Genomic DNA, 22,032 nt, shown 5'->3' with positions numbered 1-22,032 from the left:
TTTCATGTGCTTTTTGCGTCTTTCCAAAGAGTACGTTAATGTGGGGGAAGAGTATCAAGTGGAGAATCATGAGTAAATTCTTTGATGTAACGTTTACTAAAAGATGTGCGTGCACAAAATCTGGATGTGCATGAGTACAAACCGAATCAAGGTCAAAACAGAAGCATTTTTTAAGACTTGTCCTAGTTTTAGATATAAAATCTTTATCAAACCCGAATGTAAGGGCTTGCCGGATCCGCCAAGTTTTATTCGAGGAAGAGAATACGGACCCTTATTTGCAACGTCAGACAGCCCAAACGAAATTGGGATGAGGCACGGTCGATTGCTAAATAAACTACTCAAAACATGCCATAAACGCAATTTCTATTTTTTCATTATTGCTTCATTGACTCTTTAACCGGTACAAGGAATGTAATCCTGAACCCTATGAAAGTTAAAGGTTATTATCGGCTATGTCTGACCTTTTAATCTTCACATGATATTTAGCGAAGGAATACGGAACATTTGATAAAGGGGTGCACGCAACCTCGGCGGATTCTCTGTAGATTAAATTGGTTAGACGCTGAATCCCAATAAGGGCCCTTATTTGCAACGTCAAACGGCCCAAAGAAAACGGGAAGACGCACGGTAGATTGCTAAATAAACTTCTCTTGCCTTGCCTTGAACGCAATTTCTTTTCCGGACACGATGTGACCCGGGCCATTAAATATAAATAAAATTTTGATAGCATTAGCCAAAAATAACACAAAAGCATTATAATAAAAAAAAAAAAAGGAATTGGCCCAATCGGCCCTTTATTTGGCAGAGGCGGAATGACAAAACGCCCTCTGGAGTTCAGAACGTAAAACGTATTTCGTGCAGCGTAGGGGGGCTATGGGTAAACGTTATTCTCCACCGATTAGTTGGCGGTGCTACTTTTTTAAACTCAACCGTAACTTATCAAACCTAACCTAACCTTACCTAACCTAACCTAACCCAACCTAACCTAACACGATATTAATACCTCTTAAAGTTTCTATCTAAACCTTTCTAACACTCAATCACAAATTCAAAAATGAGCACCGCCAACTAATTGGTGGAGAATAACGTTTATCGGGGGGGCTATGAGGAATGAATTTGGAGGTTTAATGATTTCTTTTCTTTTCTTACCGCCGGATGTTTAAAAAGGTAACATGGGATGTCATTCCAAATATCTTTCATTGCTTACTATCAAGCTCAATCTATGCACTTCAAATATCAAGTCATTAAATCAACGGAACTGATTTTCCTCGTCCCCCAATGTCTGAGTGGACAAAGTTCTGCTCAACCCAGCAAGAAGCTCCGTCGATTTAACGAGATGATGACACGTGAAACATATAAATTTATCAAGTAAGCAAGTAAGAAAATTTTGAATGGAATGCAAGCGCTGGTGTCTCTATATTGATTCTAAATCATAATAACCATGATAGAGACCATGGTATTGCTAATAAATGTAAACACCTCGTTTCGGCTCAAATTTGTCCAAGGAGCCGGAACCCGGCCAAACAGCCCATTTCGCTTTTTTTACTGCCGACGGAAAGAAAAGAATAGAAATCACCAAATTTTACCATCCCTGAACGGAAATCATTTAATAATCTTCCTCCTTCGATTTCCCACTTAATGATTCGAATGGTTAATGATTCTTAATAATTCCAGTTCGGTCCCGTCTTTTCTTGAGAGCAGTCGCAACATTTTGTTGTTCCTGATCTTTTCAAACGACCGGTCTGAGTGTGTTGTGTTGTGTAAGTGGTCGCGTGGCTGCTTAAGGTAAGAACTTTTGTTCTTTAGCTTTCATTTCTTCCTATCTCTAGTAGTTTAGTCTTATATCTTTTATTTTTATGCTCATGTCGAATTTCATTTTTTTCGTCTGTCAGTATATTTTATCCCAATTCTAGGTTATTTCATGTAGTTTTGGCTTAAGGAGTAGTTCATTTTGTTTTTAATTGTTTAGTCTGTTCATTTCATGTACTTGTAAATGTAGTCGATTTTTCTTGTTGTTTACAATCAGTTTAGTTTCCTATTTTCAATACAAAATTGCGTTCTAGAACCTTCTTTTGTTCTATTCCATTCCATTGATGTTAGCTTGTTCCTGTAGTCGAGTTGGTGTATGTTGGCTGAGGCTAGAGTAGGTCATCGTAGTCTACCGACTCCCCTTGTTCCCCTTCTTCTCCTCCCCTTTTACCCTCTCCTCAAAGGTTCTCTTATCCTCCACCTAAGGTTAGTTTTGTCCAAAAACAGGATTTTTTAAGGTTAGAGAGCCTAGTCAAAGATTTGATAGCTCTAGTCCATCGAAGGGCTATCTGCCCATAAAAGGGCTTTATTTGAATGTGCATTGTCTTATTTCCAAAAAAGATAGCACAAAGATCAAGGTTCTTGAGGAACTAGCTTTAGATAGGCAGGTCTCGTTCATTTCCATGACAGAAACCTGGCTTCGACCAGGGGTCTTAGATGAAGAGCTGGCAATGGTTGGTTTCAATTTAGTTCGATGTGATAGAGTACGCCCTGACAATCCCATTTTTCCGCATGGGGGCGTATGTCTATATGTTAGAAATGACCTGCACACTAGTCATGTAAAAATGTCTAATGGAGAAGTAGAGGTCTTAGTTTGTCATCTTCAAGGTCTTGATCTGTCCATTGTGACAATATATAGGCCCCCCTCTTGTTCAGTAAGCTCGTTCTTGTCAGCTCTCAAATTCATAGGAAATGAGTTGGACCAGTCAGTTTGCTCAAAGGTTTTCTTTGTAGGGGACTTCAATTTTCCGGCTAGCGTTGTAGAGTGGGAGGCTAGTCCAGATGGGTATATTCCCATTTCGAAATCGACGTCTCAGTCGTTCGAAAAGCTGGAGGAATTTGCGATCTTGCGCAATCTCTCTCAGCATGTTGGTGTAGCCACCAGAGCGAATAGCGTTCTTGACTTGTTTTTTTCCAATGACCCTGATCTGATCCAGTATGTCCATGTGACACCTAGTAATCTGTCAGATCATCATGTTCTCGAGATAGGGTCGACCATTACTCAAAAGCCGGCGTGCTCTAGAGTAAGACCGGCCAAAAAGGTCGGTCTGGCTAAGTTCAAGTTCAAAGATGAACATTGGCCGTTGATTATAGAAAGGTTAGGGGAGCTTGATCTTATTTCAATGCTGAAAAAGGAATCGTCCATAGATGTAGCCTTAGACAAAATGATTCTAGTTTTTGAGGACGTCTGTTCCAGTCTAGCAATCTCTGAATGTGTTTCACAGGGCGGGGCACATTCTAAAATTCCGAAGTATAGGAAGAATTTGTTCAAAAAGAGTTGCAAACTAGCAAAAAGGCTCCAGAGCACTTTGAATCCAGTAGTTGTGGCTAGCCTTCAAAGAAAGTTGGATTTAATCCAAGGTAGAATTAAGGCCTCCATTGAGACAGATCAGTTGAACAAGGAAAGTAGAGTTGTTCAAGAGGTGAGGTCGAATCCGAAGGCGTTTTTCTCTTATGCAAACTCTAAGAGAAAGATCAAACACCCTGTAGGGCCCTTTGAGGTCGATGGGGAAGCCATAGCCAATGTAGGGACTATGGCCAACATACTTGGTGATCAGTTCTCTAGTGTGTTTTCAACTCCATTGAGCTTAAGAGCAACAGTCCATTGCTCTATTGATGAGTTTGTTGGGACTGGCAAGGCTTGTCAAGCTGAGCATTTAGATGATCTTGTAGTCACAGATCAGGATGCTTTAGAGGCCATCAGGGACTTGAGACTCTCGAGCTCCCCTGGCCCTGATGGAGTGACATCTCAGTTTCTAATGAGATGCTCACAGGTTCTTGTTACTGTTTTATCGTACACTTGATGCGTTCCATCTTGGACCAGGGCAAGTTCCCCTTTTCTCTGAAGGTAACTCATGTTGTTCCAATTTTCAAAGGGGGGAGATAAGTCACTCCCCAGTAACTACAGGCCAATTTCTCTCACTTCGAATATTGCGAAGGTGTTTGAGAAGATCATGAAGTTCAAACTTGTGGAATTTCTTGATATACATGAAGTCCTTCCTCCTAGCCAGCATGGTTTCCGAGCAAATTTTAGCACGGTTACCCAACTGATTGAGCATATAGAGCAGGTTATTGAGGGACTTGATAGCCATGAATCAGTCAATGTAGTTTATCTCGACTTTGCCAAGGCCTTTGACAAGGTAGATCATGGCCTTTTAGTTAACAGGCTCCATGAGATTGGGATCCAAGGCAAGGTTCTCAATTGGCTAAGAAGTTTCATTTGTGGTAGGAAACAATTAGTTAAGGTTGAGGGATCCCTTAGTGACATACATGATGTCAAGTCGGGTGTCCCTCAGGGCTCAATTTTGGGTCCTGTCCTTTTCATCATCTTCATTGCTCCGCTTCAGAAGCTTGGTAGTAGTAATGTCAGTATCTCTTCTTATGCTGATGATACAAAATTGGTAGTTGGTAGGAATGGTCAGGATTCTGGTTGTCTGGCAAAGGTCCTAGACCAAATTTATTCCTGGGTTGCTGCGAGTAACATGGCCTTGAATGGAATGAAATTCCGTTCAATGACCTTTGGGTCGACGCCATTAGACACTCCACTATTAGATGATGAAGGTAAGGACATTGAGCAGGTCTCATCTATGAAGGATTTAGGTGTAGTCCTCCAAGATAATGGAAACTTCGATGATCATATCCAGTTGAAAGTTGGTAAGGCTTTGCAAATGTGTGGTTGGATATATCGCACGTTTAAGTCCAGAGATAGTATCACGATGCTAACTCTGGACAAGTCGATTGTCCAGCCACATCTTGAATATGCTTCACCCATTTGGGCTCCAATTAGTTCAGCAGGTTTGCAAAAGCTCGAGCAGGTCCAAATATGTTTTAATGGAACATTGAAGATATGAGAGAGCTCTCGTATTGGGAGAGGTTAGAAAAGTTGGGGCTGTACAGTGTTCAGAGAAGGTACGAAAGATATCTGATACTGTACGTTATCAAAATCATCCATGAGCTTTGTCCCAACCCAGGATTTAAGGTCAGTTTTAGTGGCCGTAGAGGCTTAATGTGCATTTTGAGAGCACCTTCAAACCCTCGAGAATCCAGGCTAGTTCGAACAATGAAGTCCACATCTCTTCTTTCTCGGGCTCTTTCATTGTTCAATTTGCTGCCCTCAAATATTCGTTGGGCTTATGTAGGCGTTGATCCAGTAGCAGGATTTAAGTCAGACATGGACAAGTTTTTGACTAAAATTCCTGATCAACGTTATATTCAAGGATTGGCCAGATCAGCCAACTCCAATTCGTTGGTCGATCAAATAATGTATGTAAATAAAAGTCAAGTAAGATGAATAATCTTCTCGTCTTGAACTGCTGGGATTCCAATCCCGGTAGCGGTAAGGAAGTCCGCGAAAAAAGGTGCTATCACGCAACCTTTTGGAGAGATGAAGTCCTGAAACTGAAGGTCAAGGCATTGAAAATTCAAAATAAGTACATTTATTCATCTACATGTCCGAACAACTGACTCAATCTGATGAGCTTCACACATGCTGAATTGTCGCACATGGAGAGTACTTTGTGACATTGGAATAAATGAATGAAATTTTTGAGTCCCAGTGATGGTTTTAGCTATTTGCCTTTTCTTCGATAGATCTTCTTCGTGTTTAAGTCAGACTTGGACAAGCTTTTGACTAAAATTCCTGATCAACTTTATATTCAAGGATTGGCCAGATCACCCAACTCCAATTCGTTGGTCGATCAAATAATATATATAAATAAAAGTCATGTAAAATAAAAAATCTTCTCGTCTTGAACTGCTGGGATTCCAATCCCGGTAGCGGTAAGGAAGTCTGCACCAAAAAAAAAAAGATTTGTAATTGATGAACCATGTGTAGGGAGAATATGAATAAATTTACGGGTCTTCATTTAGTAAAACTCTTGGAAAATTCATTGCAGTTAATTCACATTTATTTTACATTGTTTTTTTCAAATTATAAGCTGACATAATAACATTTCACGAAATGCACGACTCATTAACAATCTTAGAATGTCTTCAACACATGACACTGTCTTGAAAGTAGACCAATCTGACTCCCTTGTCCACATTCTTAGCCTCAGTGTTTGGAAGCGTCATATCGGACACCTCGAACGCATTGGATCGAAAGGCCACACGAAACGGACTGGCGCGACCTTGAAGACAAACCAAAGAAAATAATTATTAAAATGTTCTTGGATCCCCTCCATCAACTATGTATGGAAATGAAATGCATTGCTGATTATTGAGTCACCTACGCAGCTAGTCATTAGCGAAATTACCCCAAGTCAAGTGGACCGAGTGGCTGCTACATGATCTACTTCAGCTATAAGTGAAAAATCAATCGTTAATACGTCGTTATCAATGAAATTGCAACGATCTCTGAAGTCAAGGTCCTAGTGCTGGGGAAAGTCCGGCAAAAGGCGGACTCATACAATTTCTCTGATTTGACTTTTTTTCGGACTCGCCGAGTCCGGATCCGAGTCCGGCAGAGGATTCGGGTCTTTAACTACAAACAGTTCTAGAAAAAGACTACTCGTGCGAATTTTTAGGAAAAAATGAAGTATTTTGTCTGGACTAGTCCGAACTCGAGTCCTTTCTAAAAGATTCGAGTCCGGCTCATTTCTCCAAAATCGAGTAAAGGACGAGTGTACTCTTACGCGAGTCCGGACTCATCCCAGCACTACAGAATAAAGAGCGACCACCGGCCAATTCAGCTTCACCTTCCTGACGTTCACAACTCAATGGAAACAAGGGCAAAGCTAAAGAGTAGAAACGGTCATGTTTTAGCCACCAGTAGGTTTTCAGCCTGTGCGTAAACGTTGAAAAGTTTATTTACAATTTAGGGGTTCATAGTAACCAAGTAAAAGGCTAATGTGACGTTGTCCTGGATTCCAAGTCGACTTGAACCCTTACATTTTACTATTCCAAGTTGTCGTAACTCCTTTGTCATAAAATGAAGAGTGGAAAAAGAACATTAGTGTTGATCTTACTTTAGGTCAATCCAGTTTGCGCATAATGGATAAAATCACTGAAGTTCTTGCCAGAGTTTTGGGCCGATCAAGAAATTCCACAAAATATAAAGTGGACCAATCGAAAGAAACGGGGTGCAAGTTGTAAAAAGAGTTCAAGGATTTATTTGATGAGAAGAACCTAAAAGCCATAAAGGACTTGCCATTGAAAATAGGTTTGTAGGAAAACTGAGTACCTCTACTCTCAGGGGAAGCGCCTAGTGAACCTAAAGATATGGGACTAGCGTGCGCGGGAAATCTTCCAAAATAAAAACATCTGAACTCGAGCAAAGATATAAATAAAAACTCATCAAAGAAATGAAAACACAACAGAAAAGAAGAGTGGCAATTTATGCAGCTTTTAGTGAGACGTTTGATTGGTATGAACAGGGCCCGTTTTTTAACAATCGCTAGATAGAGGAATCAAGACACCTCAACATTTCATTACTTCATAGGTCGTTTGCGTTTTTGTTCAAATAGGTTTCACAATTGTCAGCGATGAGTTTAATATGCAAAGCGAACAAACGATTGAAAGGGTAGAGAACCTGGCACAAGTTGTTGAGGACATAGTCGTCTGCGATTGTGATCGAATGCAAAAATAGTTTGCAAACTGCTCCGGCGAGCTCGAACTAAAAGAATATCCTTGCCGGGGGTAATTTCTGTTTTTCCGTAAAACAAGGTTGAATTGGGTGAATTTCTTTTAATTTTAATTTTTGTTACATAATCAGATAAAAAGAGTCCAATTGAACTGACATGCTTTTGTCATGAAGTCTACAAAATATCAGACATCAGCGAAACATGTGGTAAACTTGATGTCATCATTTCCGTTGTCTTTTTACATATTTTTGCATTCTTCACTCCGGTAGGTAACATTCGCCTTTTTTTCTTGCGCAAAATTGCTCACGGAGCAATATTTTCTTGAAAATGTCTAAAAATGTCGTTTGCCTAAATTGGGCGTAACGGTTTTGAAGAAATGAATTTCCTTGGTCTTAAAAAGAGCAAACTCGAATACACGGTAATAAAAATAGTAATTGTTGACCAATTCTACATTTCACAACCCTTTCAATTCAGCGTCATTGTAGTAACATGAATTTTAAAGTTCAGTAAGAACTCACATATGCGAAAGAATGAAACCTAAGGAGCGTTTTTCAAAAAACACGGTCCATTCCCGATCGCGATATCAAGACGGATTAAACTATTCGCAGTTTGTTAACAATTTGCCTCATAAAACGTTAACGTGCATCAAAAAAGAGGAAGAGCAAGCAATTTGTGTGGAAAGTTGCGTGAATAACGTTAAGATGTTCCGAGTTTAAACATCATTGTGTGGACTATTTATTGTAATCTGAAAAGGTCTCAATAGGTAGCGTCTTACTGATTGTTCCTCAGCTTATTCGAAAATCCGGCTTATTGAGCCTCGAAATTACAACCAAATGAAATGCAATTTTAAAATGGTATTGAAGTAAAATATCTGAAGTTGATCCTCATAAAAGATCGACGAAGAGTTGCCTCGTTCGATAATAATCGCAATCGACTTTCGGCCTTGATCTTGGAAACCAGGGTTCAAACCAGGATTCGCATATTGGAATGCGGTTGTTCTACCAATGCGGTACCGCACGTGACTTTCATTTTGGGAGAAAAGGGCTTGGCATTCTGTTACCCATTGAGTCGTTTCAGTAGCAGCTGTTTGATGATGTCAGCACAAATTCTGGGAGGACAATGGGGTACTTTTCAAAACAGTGGACGCACTAAAGAACCACGATGCAACGACTAGTATTAGACGAAATGCTTTTCTAATGTTTCTAAAAGACTTTTGTAAAAATTGAAAATTCTAAAGTAGGATGTTAAGCCCAACAACGCCTTTTTCTGCTAAAAGTATTTTTTTGAGCATGCTAATGAGCAAAACTGTGAAAGTTTGTTAAATTGCAATGTCACATGAGCCATTCCTTTAGTGACTAAATGAATTCAAACTCTAATTTAATCCTCTGACAAAGATCTATCAAGCCTCAAAGTATGGGTGATTTCTCAAAATTTGACGTCGCTTTCCTTGCCACGTTCCAATATCGAGATATATTCTATTAGCAAAAGCGATTTTTAAGTCGACCCAAAAAACATACTTACTGCACACTGTCAAACTGCTCATGGCACTGCTGCTGAGGCCCGCGTTTCGCCCACAAAATCGGGATTGGACATTCATGTTTCCCATTTTGCTTTCAGCAAACGGCAAGCTTAGACAATCATATCCTCCGGCATTCCCTACAGCAGTACCAACTGTGTTGGAGCCACAGCAGAATCTGGCCTGTAAAAAGTCGAGGAACTATGTTTAGAAAAATGTATATTTTCAAAATGCGTTTGGCTGCGGCAATCAAGGCATGCTCAGGCTCCGTGCGAATCTTAGACCTATAGAGGGGAGTCCAAAAATAACAAAATAATACAAGGAGGATTTGAGATGAACAAATGACTTGTTGCTTTGAATTTGAAAATGGCTTCAATTTCAAGTTTTAATAGGAGACCTTTAATAGAACTGGGGATTATACTACCTGTAGCGGTTAGAAAAGCCAGTGAGAAAACAAACCGAAAAACAACAGAATACGATATTTCACTTTTGCCTCACTTCCAGTCAAAAATATTCGCCTTTTTCTCAAAGGGCAAAATCTATGTTCTTTCCGATCTGCAAATCCTCCCTGCAACGTTACAGCCTGAAGATGACTCAGCTCAGACCATTACTACTTTTCACAAGAGAAAACCTTTAAGCTCTCTCCTTCCTTTATAGGGCTTGTCAAGTGAACTCGTTCATGAACAACTGACGTTATTCCATGGAGTAAAATCAAAGACAACATGCCCAGCCAAACCGCACTGTGCATGTATTGCATTTTGACATTTCTTTCATTTTACTTGTTTCTCTAGGTAAATGGCACTGAGGTATTGAGCCAATTTGATAGTGCGGTCACCAAATTATACCAAAAATGTCCATTTTGTTGGGTTGTGTAACGCACCTCGCTCAAAATCATTCGATTATTGAAAATTCAATGAGCGGATGGTGCGAGTTGACTTTAATGTTTGTTTTAGTTCTCCCTCCCAACATGCCCAAAATCAGGGTGCCGCACCACATTTTTCCTTGAATTTCATTCACTTGATATGTCCTAATAACTATTAATAATTAATTAATAACTACACATGGGTCCCAAAAAAGGTTTTTCATACAAACAAAAAACTTTTACATTTGCAAGCCGTCAACAAAATGATTACGTGTTGTCAGAAAGCTGTTTTTTGGAAGAATCTAGAGGAACGCTTTTTCAGAAGAGCTGAACATTCTTCGGCTTGAAGCAAATTTTGAGCGAAATTTAGATTTTCATCTCTGATTGTTATTAAAATTATTTTACCGTGGTAGACGCTCCCATTCCAGAAGAAGCCGTGCCTGAAAGTAAAGCAAGACCATTACTCGTGGTTTGAAGATGAAGCAATCAAGACCTTGATGGTGGACAAGACTTTTTCAATGGCAAACTTTTTTCATTGTGCTTGTAGCTCTCCGGCAATTTTACGATGTAAAGGAACCTTTTTTTTAAGTTTTAAACGTGATCGTGATAGATTTTTTCAATCAATACCTGAACAGTCTTATGTTCAAATTCGAGTTCTATCAGATCAAGCATTTCATCAAACATGACATGAATTGTCGGGAACTCATTGCTAAGCATCAGTTAAAAACACAAAAATGGAAACAGAAGCTTACTAGAATGTTCTGCTCACCTGATACGTCAAAATCAGTGTCCAACACCGTTGTCCAACAAATCCTGCAATAATGGACGGGAAAATGTATAACATATAAAACATAATTATACATACATCTTTGGCCTCAACCCTGATATATGGTTAAAAAAAACTAATAGTTATTTCTCAAAATCAAAAATACTTTGACGAGAAAAGCACATATTTGGCATTTTAAGGCTTCAAAAACTTTTTTTCCAGGGATGAAAAATAAAATTCGCAATGTATGACTTCAAGGTGAAAGAAATCACGATAATCTGGCCGTGGTGTCGCTTTGCTGATGGTGCTATTGTCCCGCCATCTAAGAGTCAAACTCTGAGTTACAGAGAGTGGTGGGTTAAATCCAAAGAGGCAAGTAGGTCAGGGCGTTCCAAGAGGAAGGAAGCCAAAGAAAAATTCAGGGTATCTACTCTCCCTTTTCCACTCTCCAGGCTAGTTCCTCCTAAGCAATGAGGACCCTCATGTCTGAATCAGTACATGAGTCCCAGAAAAGACCCATTAATTTGTGAACTGTATCAATGACAAAGGTCTAATGCTTAAACAAGTGAAAGCATAAGTTAGCCTAACCATTCCCTGATCGCCCTGAATGGAATTTAATGCCAAGTTCGTTTGAAATGGTGCCAAAATTTGTAATTTTAAAGTAGCCAAATTTAAAAAACCGGCCTTTTTAATGGTAGAAGGCGATAGCTTTTGAATTTGATAACGCCAACTTGAATGCGTCTGTACAATTTGGTTAAAGAAAACTTACAGAGCAAAACCTTGGGATACTAGATTAAAATTATGGAACTAAAGTGGATATTGAGTTATAAATCCCAAAATCAGGGTGCCGCACCACATTTTTCCTTGAATTTCATTCACTTGATATGTCCTAATAACTATTAATAATTAATTAACAACTACACATGGGTCCCAAAAAAGGTTTTTCATACTTGGAAAGATAAGCCCTTTTTTGCTGATGACAACAGGCGGGCCACATCCAAACAAGGATAAATCGCAGCTCAAAGGGTCAATTCTTTCTTTAAGTGAGTGGATGGACTTAACCCAAGACTTCATTTAGGGATGATTTTGAAGGTGTAGGTGATTCCAATATCTTTTTTCCGCTAGCGGCAAATGGATATTTTTTAGTGGAATGTGTGCCTAGGTATCTATGCTTTGATTCAAAACTATGAAATTCATGATTCAGGCCATGTTAGTGCCAAAAACGCGAAGAACAAGTGACCGCTCAAACTGGTTCTATGCCGCTGGCGGTAATAAGATAATGGAATCACCTAAACCTTCAAAATCATCCTGCACTCAAAAGCTGATTTTAAAGTATGTAACGAATGCCATCATGCAAGACTTGGAATCTATCAATAGTCCAATGACTGATCTGGCGCAACACAGAATTAAAGGTAAAATTTGTTCAGGACACATTCTGCGAATTGGAAAAAAAATAATATTTAAAGGTCTTGATGCTACTCATCCCATACTAATTCTTGTCCGCTCCAAAACTTATTTAGAACTAGCATCACAATATTGCTTCGTCAATAACGGATACTGAAGTCATGGCCACTAACAACAGATGGAGTCCCAAACATATCAACTTTCTTCAAAACTATGCCTTCCGGATTTTGTTTTTGATGAAAATCGCTATGATTTGCTTTCTCGTTTTTCTACTTATAACGAACACCCTGTATCAGTCAAATGAATATGTCCTTATTTTCCTCATATTTTATTTACAAGGCTAATCTTGTCATCATTTATTTGAAATAATAGGCTTGAGATGAGACTTACCGGCACGAATTTTGATTCCGTCTGACGCACATTACTTGGTCCTGATCGGCTAGATGTCCGTTCCCAAAATTGAAAGACTGGACCATGCCGGTTCCTGTGTCACTCGTAAAATATTGAGTGCATCCACTTGGAGCTAGGTTGGGGGACGTGCATGCATATTGTGTGACCTAAAGGGGGATACAATTGTTTTTTGAGATCAAAGAGAAAATGGTTAAGGAGGAGATAAAAATCGTGAAAAGCCTTTTTCGACCGCTTGGCAGAAAATGGCAGCAATTCCTGCAAAGGGGAATTTTGCCATCGCTAATACTAACCAAAGTGATAGAGCCATATGTATGTTCTAAAATGCAATCTCAGATGATTCACTAAATGTTACGGAATTGTTTCTGGCTTGGCACTTCCAACTGGCATTTTGGGCTAAAAAGCTCAAAGTGCCATCTACCGGGTGCGATGATATCGCTCCTACACTTTTCTCGCAAGTTGGAGGAGGGCAATATCTGGACCATTGCTCCCTTTATTTTTTACAGACTTGCTCTTACTGCAACGCATCTTTCCAACCTGGACCTAAATGACTTGGCCGCTTTGGTTAGGTCGGCTTCAGATAATTTCCCCCACTTCCCCTCAACGCTTGTCTTCAGAACAGTAACATTTGCATGGCCTTTGGCTCAGGCAAGGCTCTCTACCCGCGACCATACATGGTAGTTTAAGGGGTTCAGGTTTGGGCTATTAGGTAGCCACATGACCTTAGGCCAGAACCCCCTAGACCTCAGTTTGCGCTTGAGTGGTTAGCACTTCTCTTTAACCCTTGATCTCAATCCCCAGGTTCCTCCAGATTATGGTTCTCATGGTGAAATCCGACACATGGCCTGCTTGGCCAGTTTTCGAATGCTGCAGGTTGGATTGCGGGCGATTTTCCTCTTGTGCTTGTGATCAGTCTTGGAGACCTGACAATTTTCTTTTTTTCACGCCATTTGACGCTGAATATACCCACCAGTTGCCCGTTGTAACTTTTTGGCCAGGAAAATAGTTGATCGGCTGATAACAAAGTTTCTGGAGATGGTTGTGAGAGTATCACCAGCTTCAAGTCACGCAATGATTTTCTGCCGCAGCTTCTCCATTTTGATGTGGAATGGTCAAATGCCGATTTTTTCCCCTCAAATTCAGCAATAAACAGCTGAAAGACATCTCCTGAATGCAGGATTGCCAAAAACTCTTTAAATAAGTCATGGAATACACCTTTATATGTAGTTTAAAAAAGTGTACAAGCGATATCATCGCACCCGGTACAAAAAATACAGGGCTTTGAAACACGAGGCAAACCTGGAAATCTGGAAAGTCATATTTTTAATTAATTATTTGTAAAATTAATTTTAAATGATTTAACTCTCAACTGCTACTGTGGTAAACACGAAGAGAGCATGGTACGTAGGACATAGTTTTGGGTCTAACAACACATAAAACAGTGCCGAAGTCTAATGATATTGACTGAAAACTACTTACCCGGATTTGAAAAGATCGCGAGACAGCACCTTGCCCAAGTTGAAACATCAGCATGTTGCAATCTGCATCTGCGTCAACAAACACTGAAATTGAAAATTTTACACTTCAATCCAAAGTTTGCATTCGTGGGTTTTTATTACTTCGAAATAGTTGAAAAAATACGAAAACAAGTTGAGAAAAACTAAAAAATACGCAAAAGAGTATTTTAATGGAAAAATATGTTTTAGCCTCCTTCGACTGCTTTTTTCTGAAACGAAATGCTTGCACACAACTGTATCAAACAGGGTTATCCATTGAGTTTCTTCACCTAATTTACAAGTAATTAAGATTGTTTTTACAATGGATAGATTTAGGGCACTTCAATTGAAACAGATGGTACGGGTAACGATTGATAATTTTCTGGTTCCTAGTGCTACTGCTTAGGGCACTTTCATTTGAATGGTTTTAGTTTTGATTGGTTAAACCATGAAATTCGACTGCAGATTGTCTTTCTTGCCAAATTACCCAATCTGAAAAAAGACCTGACTTTGACATAAGACCTGACTTTGACATAGTTGTAAAAAATTTGAAAAAATAAAAATGTTTGAAAACGTGAAAACAGGCCAAAAAAGTGTCGAAAAAGTCAAAAAAGCTAAAAAAAAAAAAATAGAATTAGAATTCTGGTTCCAAGTATTTTTTTTCGGCTAGAAGGGCCTTAAAAAGTTGTTCTTATGTTAGAACCTTTTTTCGTGGTCCAGACATCCGTGTTTCGATTTTACAAGTCGTATCTAATACCACTATACCGCCCTAAAAAACAAAATGGATTCAAACAACTTTACACAGGCTCCCGCTGTAGCTTATCAATACTTGGCTGCTAAAGCCTGCAAAATAAAGCATTTTTGCGTTAGTGTAAAATCAAATTTCCCGTTAGATTCACATTGGTAAGCTGTAGCCCGAAAAGTGACAATGTTTCCAAATGAGTAGCTTATTTTAAATAGCGGCTTGCGTAAACCCATCCTCCACAAGATTATGTACAACAACTAAAACAAACCATGCTGGTTGGTGTTGATTCCACAAATAACTGGCGGAGTCACACCTGATCCACTGGTCACCTGAAATTGATCGGTGATGCATTGGCCAAGAATTGCATTTGGAATGGCATTTGCAGCTGCACTTGGGTTGCCATTCACTAGCTTGGTAACAGACAAGGAGACAGTGGACGGCCCGGCTATTTGAAATTGATCAAAGTCGAGCCTCAACTGAAATGAAATGTTTTGTCATAAGCTTCATTGAAGAAATTGATTTTTTGCTTTTGTTTGTGTTTTTACCTCTCTAATCTGTGCATCTATTTACAATCCTATCTAGGATCTTTTTTAAAGGCATCAAAATCGCCATGATCAACTCCTTACCTGGCAAATGTCGTTACCGGCTGGACAAATCGTTGCAGTGCATGTACCCATTCCGCTTGGGATATTTTCGTCATTAAATATGGTTGTGTTTTCTGATGTTGTCCCGCCACACGAGATTGTGACTAAAAAGAAATATGAAAGCACTACTTGATTGATGCTTTTGAGATGAATCACGAAGAGTAAGAAGCCAACGTTTGAGGCATCATTGAAAAACAACCATCTTTGATTTGCATCCAAATTAGGTTTTTTTTTTCCTAGACTTGTAGTCTGAGAAGCCTTTTTTTATCTGTATTTCTGGAAAGCTCGTGACCTGATTTACATTAACTTTATTTTGACATGATGTTGGAAAAATTTCGTATCTCCTGTACAATCCTTTTCATTCAAAATTTGCACTTTATAGGAGCACAGTAACTTATCGAATACATGAACTTGGCCAAATTAGGGGCCCAAATCATGCCAGGGTACTCATGAGAGGTGCTCAAGGTTATGCTGTAATCGCTCCATAAAAATCGAATTTTTGGCCTGCTCTCAGTCAGCTAAATTAACTTTTGCCAACATAACTTGGAAACAAAAGGTTGTTCTTTAGTTACTCTATTTTGAAAAGTGGAAAAGTAGAGCGATTTGACGAGAAGCCTTTTCACAATCTGAAATGTAGATGCTCGTGACCTAATTTATATTTACTTTATTTTGACATGTTTTAAATAAAAGGTAAAGGTGCCTTTTTACCATATCGACAATTTGAAAGCCATAGCTGATTTAACCTTCCAAAACAAAACGCACAATGGATTTCATTTGAGATCATAAAAACCAAATATGACCTAAAAAAAATTACTTTTTACTTCTGAATGGCTCTCGTACTAAGGTATTTCAGGGCCGATGGTGCACATAAAGTAACGCGAAAACGCTTCCTACAGCCTCAGGTCTCCAAATATTAAAAAACATATCACGACTCAAATTCTTGATATCAGTGCAAATTTGCTTAGGTCACCTGCGAAGCGAATTTTGTTCAAAAAAAAGGTTCAATTTAAATCGAATCGTATGGTGAAATTAGTCTTATTAATGTTTCTTGCCGGAAAAACGTATCGACAAAATCAGAAAAAGACATCCCTTTTGAATTCTTCTTCGGTTCAAATGATTGATTTTTGCATGCGGCATCCTTGGCTAAAGTATTATTTTTGTTGTTGGTTAGTTTTAGTGATACATCAATGAATATCGGTGTTTCCTTTGGTAGATGTCGTACTTTTTGACACCGTTTGGGTTGTTGCCGCATATATTTGCAAATTTGCAATTTCTGTCTTCTAATCTGTAAAAGTGTATAGGGATATGTTGAATACTATATCCATGCACATATACTCAGCGGTGTTGAGTCAAAGGCTAAATTTTCATACTTTATTTCTTACGCGTTGGCTAAATGCTGCAAAATATTCCACTCAATCGCTCAAATGCAGAAAATACATCCAAAGACATATGCATGTAATTAGTTTGTCTTGAGAAATCGACCACGTTATTCAAGATATTTGATGCTTTGATCTCGATTGACCAAAAGAATTTGATTTGAAATCTTGACCTGACACTGATCAAACAAACAATAGTCTTACAATCAGCCATCAAACACTAAATTCAGATGACAAGTTAATTGCTAGTTTGTAAGGGGTTCCATAACTCCCTTTCAAAATAGAACTATGTGAAAATCTATTGAATAGCTGCGTTAAAAACCAACGGTTCATTTCTCCTCATTTTGTTTGAACTCAAGTACAAGAGCTTGGAATAGTATTTCTTCTTTTTTTCACACTAACATAAGATTCTAGTTTGTTAAAAACCCTTGCGTAAGTAGGAAAAATATCATAAAATCCCATAAATATATCTCAAAAGATTTCCTATTTTCCGACTCATGCGGAATCTTAAGATTGTATCTTCCACCCGTTTAGTCGCAAATTTGACAAACAGTTAAGTCTTCATCCAATGGATCAAAGTGTTTCACATAGGGTCCAGATTCCTTTTAAGGGGAGAGTTGCTGAGAAGGGCTGAGCAGTGCAGAAATTTGATATCTGAACCTATTTCGACTGACTAACGAGCACCAATGTCATATAAGAAATATGTTTGAAAGGAAAACAGACATAAGGGAGAACGCAATGATACACAGCTACACTTCTATTGATGATTTTGCTGTCACCCCTGACAAGTTTGGCTTGCTTTCCTACTTTCAGGGTTCAATGATTAGAATTTAAGGCCAAACCTAAAAATCAAATCATCAGTTCTAAGTATAATTTGACATCACTGTACTGCAATTTTCAATTACTTATTTTACAGTCATACTTTCCATATGACATTAGTGCCCATAGGGCATGTGACATGAATTGGGTCTTCACATTTCAGTTAAACCTAGCCCTGGCCAGTGGCGCTCCTTACGAAGAATCTGGACCCTATTTGAGGCACTTTGATTCAACGAAGTTTGGTTAAGAATGCTAGGTGTATTGGCCATTGTCATGACATTATTGTCCCAATACCTAAAGGAATAATGGTCGTCCAGTAGCTCAAAATACCCTCTACAAACACAAGATTTGTTTACTCGTTTGAGAGTGGCATAAAAAGGAACAAAACATCTTGAACATATTTTGGCAGTTGAGGTATGGTTATGTCAAATAAAGTCTACCACATGTTTTTTAGATGAGCGAAGAAATGGAATGGCGATAATTTTAAGCCTTGCGGAACATTTAGTCTTGACTTAATAATGCTTAATTCATTGCCTTGACTTAATCATGCTTAATTCATTGTCTTCATAATCCATCGAACAAACTTCCATATTTACCCAAAAACATCTTACATATACCTTTTTACTAGCGTTTAAATAATTTCAATTGACAAAGATTTGAAACTGGGAATCATACCATTACGTAAAGCGAAACCATATCTGGCATGACATGACCGACTATTTTGATTGACTGATTGGGAGAATAAATGAGATATAAGCCTAACTTAAAGCCTAATTCAAAAATAGTGTATAATATCCTATATTTAATAATAGTCAAGTATCTATCATTAGAGTCCCCAGGTGTCCAACACAAGGTTAAGATGCACGAGTGGTCTATATAGTCAACCAAAACCGATACAATATATATTGGGGTCCGATCAATTACTCTTGCACAGTGTTGCCAGCTCAAGTTTTGGTGAATATTGGATTATAAATGGATGGAAAATCAAACTCACAGCTACAACAAACCCCAAATCCGTTGGCACATGATCCGATACTGACTCCTCTGCGCGTTGAACATTCCTGGCTGGTATAACAAGTTCCAGGCATGCTTTGGGTCCCATTGCAAGGGCCATTGTTGAACCTAAAAGCCATGTGAGTTAAATCATCAACTTCAACTCACCCAATTTGTGGGGGCCAGAACCTGAAACCTAGCACTGATTGTGGAATGAGCAAGTAATTTGATAATACTCACCGGATCACTTGAAAGATTGACACTAAAAGAAATATACTTCTTGTTTAAGGAGTCCATTGAAGGTTGTCCCTAGAGAAATTGGACGAGGGATGCAATCAGCACGATATTTACATTGTTTGCCATGGCGTTGATTTAGCGTCTCGGTTGCCTCCGATTTAGCATGGATGTTCCCCAATGTGTTCAGGAAAATGATGAGAGTGGCCAAGATGGAGAAGAATTGGAGTCCCATTCTAGAAATAAATGAAAAGTCCAAGTTTTTCTGAGCACGAATAAAAGCACAATCCGCTTGCGTTGATAGAGAGAGAAGGACTGAGAGGAAACTATGGCCATTACCACCCCTTTATACCGGTAGTTAAAACTTAGCGCAAACAAGCACAAACATGAACAGACCGGTTCACATTTGCTGGGCATGGTTTGAGGCTAAGTTGGTATGAACAGTTGTGTTCAGAACTAGATGACCCATTTTAAGATCAAATGAACATAACAATAAACTACGGAGACGTCTTAGGAACCCATAAAATGGATTGCCTTTCCTATCAGTAATCAGTCCAGGGTTGGGCACAACTACGGCACTTGCTCTCCACATTTGCTTGAATGTCAAGTTTCAAAAGTTTTCACGTTCAAATATTCAATGCCGATTATACCTCAAATATTTGCATTGCAAAATGAATGAATTGAAGAATACTATCAAACTTAAAAGAATGGTGCACAGCGAGGAGCGATCAATTTTGGGCCCTTTGTCCACAAGTCAGATTTAATGAAGGAATGAACTCAAAAATGTAGAAAGTTGTCATACTTTTAAAATGGACCTTTTCAAGTTGGAATATTCCATAAATTTTGGAAGCTACCGCAAAAAAACTTTAAAAAAAGAACTACTTTCTTGATCAGGGGCTTGTTTACAAGGACAAAATTGGCGGCACAATTTCCGACAAAATTTATACTAATGCATGTTGAGTGATCTAATCTAGACAAGCAAGTCTGCATTGCCTTCATGTTGTGTCCGCACAACTTTCTTTGGAAAAAGTTCCTGAAGAAAGAAAAGGCAGTAAGTTTGACCACCCTAAATGGTGTCAAAAACTTCTCGAGTTCGGCCCTGAGAAGTACAATGTGAAGAAGGGATGTTCGAAGGTAGATTGTCCTTTTTTTCACCCGTACATGTGCCGTCAGTCCATGAGACTTAAGACGTGCTTTAATGTAAGGTGTACTTCCGTCCACTTAGAAGAGCCGCAAAGAAAGGCGAGAACTAGGATAGCTCAGTTTTGCAGTTTTAGAGCTGACCCTATTCCTAAACCTAATCTCGCCCCACCCCCCTTCCTTAACCCATTTAGCTCCCTCCCTTCCGCTGCTCCTATCCCCCACCCTCTTTACCAATTCCCTTCTCTTCCTTCAAATACTCAATCCACCCCTATTCCTATAAACACTCTCCTCCCTCATATTCCTTGTCCCACCCCTATTCCCAAAATACGCTTCTATTCAAATGTAGCTACCAAACCCATTTCCCAAACCCAACCATCCCCATTAGCTCATGCATTGCCTCCAGTATAATATACGTAGCTTTGTTGATAAGCGGGAATTTTTACGATTGGAGAGGATGGTCCAAGATCTTGTGAACTTGGACAGTCAAAAGAGAGGCCCGTAAAGGGGCTATATTTGAACGTACATTGTCTGATTTCTAAATAAGACAGCACAAAAGTGAAGATCTTCGAAGAACTAGCCGTTGAGAGAGGGATTTCATTCATCTCTATAACAGAAACCTGGCTTCGGCCAGGGGTCTTAGATGAAGAACTAACCAGAGTTGGTTTCAACTGAGATCGTTGTGATACGATACGCCCTGATATTCCCATATTCCCATGGGGTGTATGCCTATATGTTAGGAATGATTTGCACATTAGTCGTGTATAAATGTCAAATGGAGAAGTAGCGGTCTTAGTTTGTCATATCCGAGGGCTTAATCTGTCTATTGTAACAATGTATAGGGCCCCTTCTTGTTCAGTGAGCTCTTTTATGTCAGCTCTTCAATTCACTGAAAAATGAGTTGGATCAGGCAGTTTGCTCGAAAGTTTTCTTTGTAGGGGACTTTCATTTTCCGGTTAGCGTTGTAGAGTGGGAGGCTAGTCCCGATGGGTATATTCCCATTTCGAAATCGACATCTCAATTGTTCAAAAAGCTGGAGGAGTTTGCGATCTCGCACAATTTCTACCAGCATGTTGATGTAGCCACTAGAGAGAATGGTGTTCTCGGCTTGGTCTTTTCAAATGCCCCTGATCTCATCCATTATGTCCATGTGACACCAAATAATCTGTCAGATCATCATGTTCTTGAGATAGGGTCAACCACATCTCAAAAGCCGGCGTGCTCTAAAGCAAGATCGGCCAAAAAGGTTGGTCTGGCTAAGTTCAAGATCAAAGGTGAACATTGTTCGAGCATTTAGAGCAGGTCATTTCTTGAGGTCAATGAAGTTCTTCCTCCTAGCCAGCACTGGTTCCGAGCACATTTTAGCACGGTTACTCAACTTATTGAGCATTTAGAGCAAGTCATTGAGGGACTGGAAAGGCACGAGTCAGTTGATGTCGTCTATCTTGATTTTGCCAAGGCCTTTGACAGGGTAGATCATTGCCTTTTGTTGAATAGACTTCCTGACATTGAGATCCAAGGCAAGGTTCTCAATTTGATAAGAACCTTCATTCGTGATAGAAAACAAATTGTTAAGGTTGAGGGATCCCTTAGTGACATACATGATGTCAAGTCAGGTGTTCCCCAGGGCTCCATCTTAGAACCCCTCCTTTTAATAATATTTGTTGCCCCGCTTCAAAAGCTTAGTATGGCTGCCAGTCTCACCTCTTATGCTGACGATACAAAGTTAGTTCCTGGTAGGATTGGCCAAGATTCCACTAGCCTTGCAAATGATCTAGAAAGAATGTACTCTTGGGTTACTGAGAGCAATATGGCCCTGAAAGGAATGAAATTCCGCTCAATGACCTTCTTTTCCTTTTTTTTTCCTTTGAATACTCCACTCGTAGATAATGGAGGCAAAGCTATTGAGCAGGTCTCATCTATGAAAGAGGTTTAGTCCTCCAAAATAATGGAAAGTTCGATGAGCATATCCAGTTGAAGGTGGGTAAAGCTTTTCAAATGTGTGGTTGGATATATCCC

The 22,032-nt window shown here is 39.2% G+C and overlaps 1 protein-coding gene across 1 annotated transcript; it reads right to left on the bottom strand.

Annotated features, from left to right (window-relative positions):
* Nucleotides 1-5,907: 5,907 nt before the first annotated feature.
* Nucleotides 5,908-19,169, bottom strand: LOC131892026 (uncharacterized). Its single transcript, XM_059241749.1, has 11 exons — nt 18,991-19,169; nt 18,880-18,901; nt 18,641-18,768; nt 15,434-15,555; nt 15,076-15,283; nt 14,046-14,128; nt 12,549-12,715; nt 10,758-10,801; nt 10,394-10,428; nt 9,132-9,309; nt 5,908-6,158 (listed from the first exon to the last, which is right to left on the bottom strand). The coding sequence occupies exons 1-11, from the start codon at nt 19,106-19,108 to the stop codon at nt 6,022-6,024; spliced, it is 1,242 nt and encodes a 413-aa protein (XP_059097732.1). The 5' UTR covers nt 19,109-19,169; the 3' UTR covers nt 5,908-6,021.
* Nucleotides 19,170-22,032: the final 2,863 nt, after the last annotated feature.

Source organism: Tigriopus californicus, chromosome 12, assembly GCF_007210705.1.
Source record: "Tigriopus californicus strain San Diego chromosome 12, Tcal_SD_v2.1, whole genome shotgun sequence".
NCBI classification, from domain to species: domain Eukaryota; kingdom Metazoa; phylum Arthropoda; class Copepoda; order Harpacticoida; family Harpacticidae; genus Tigriopus; species Tigriopus californicus.
The sequence above is the reverse complement of the archived record's forward strand: the minus strand, read 5'-3'. Positions and strand labels throughout refer to the sequence as shown.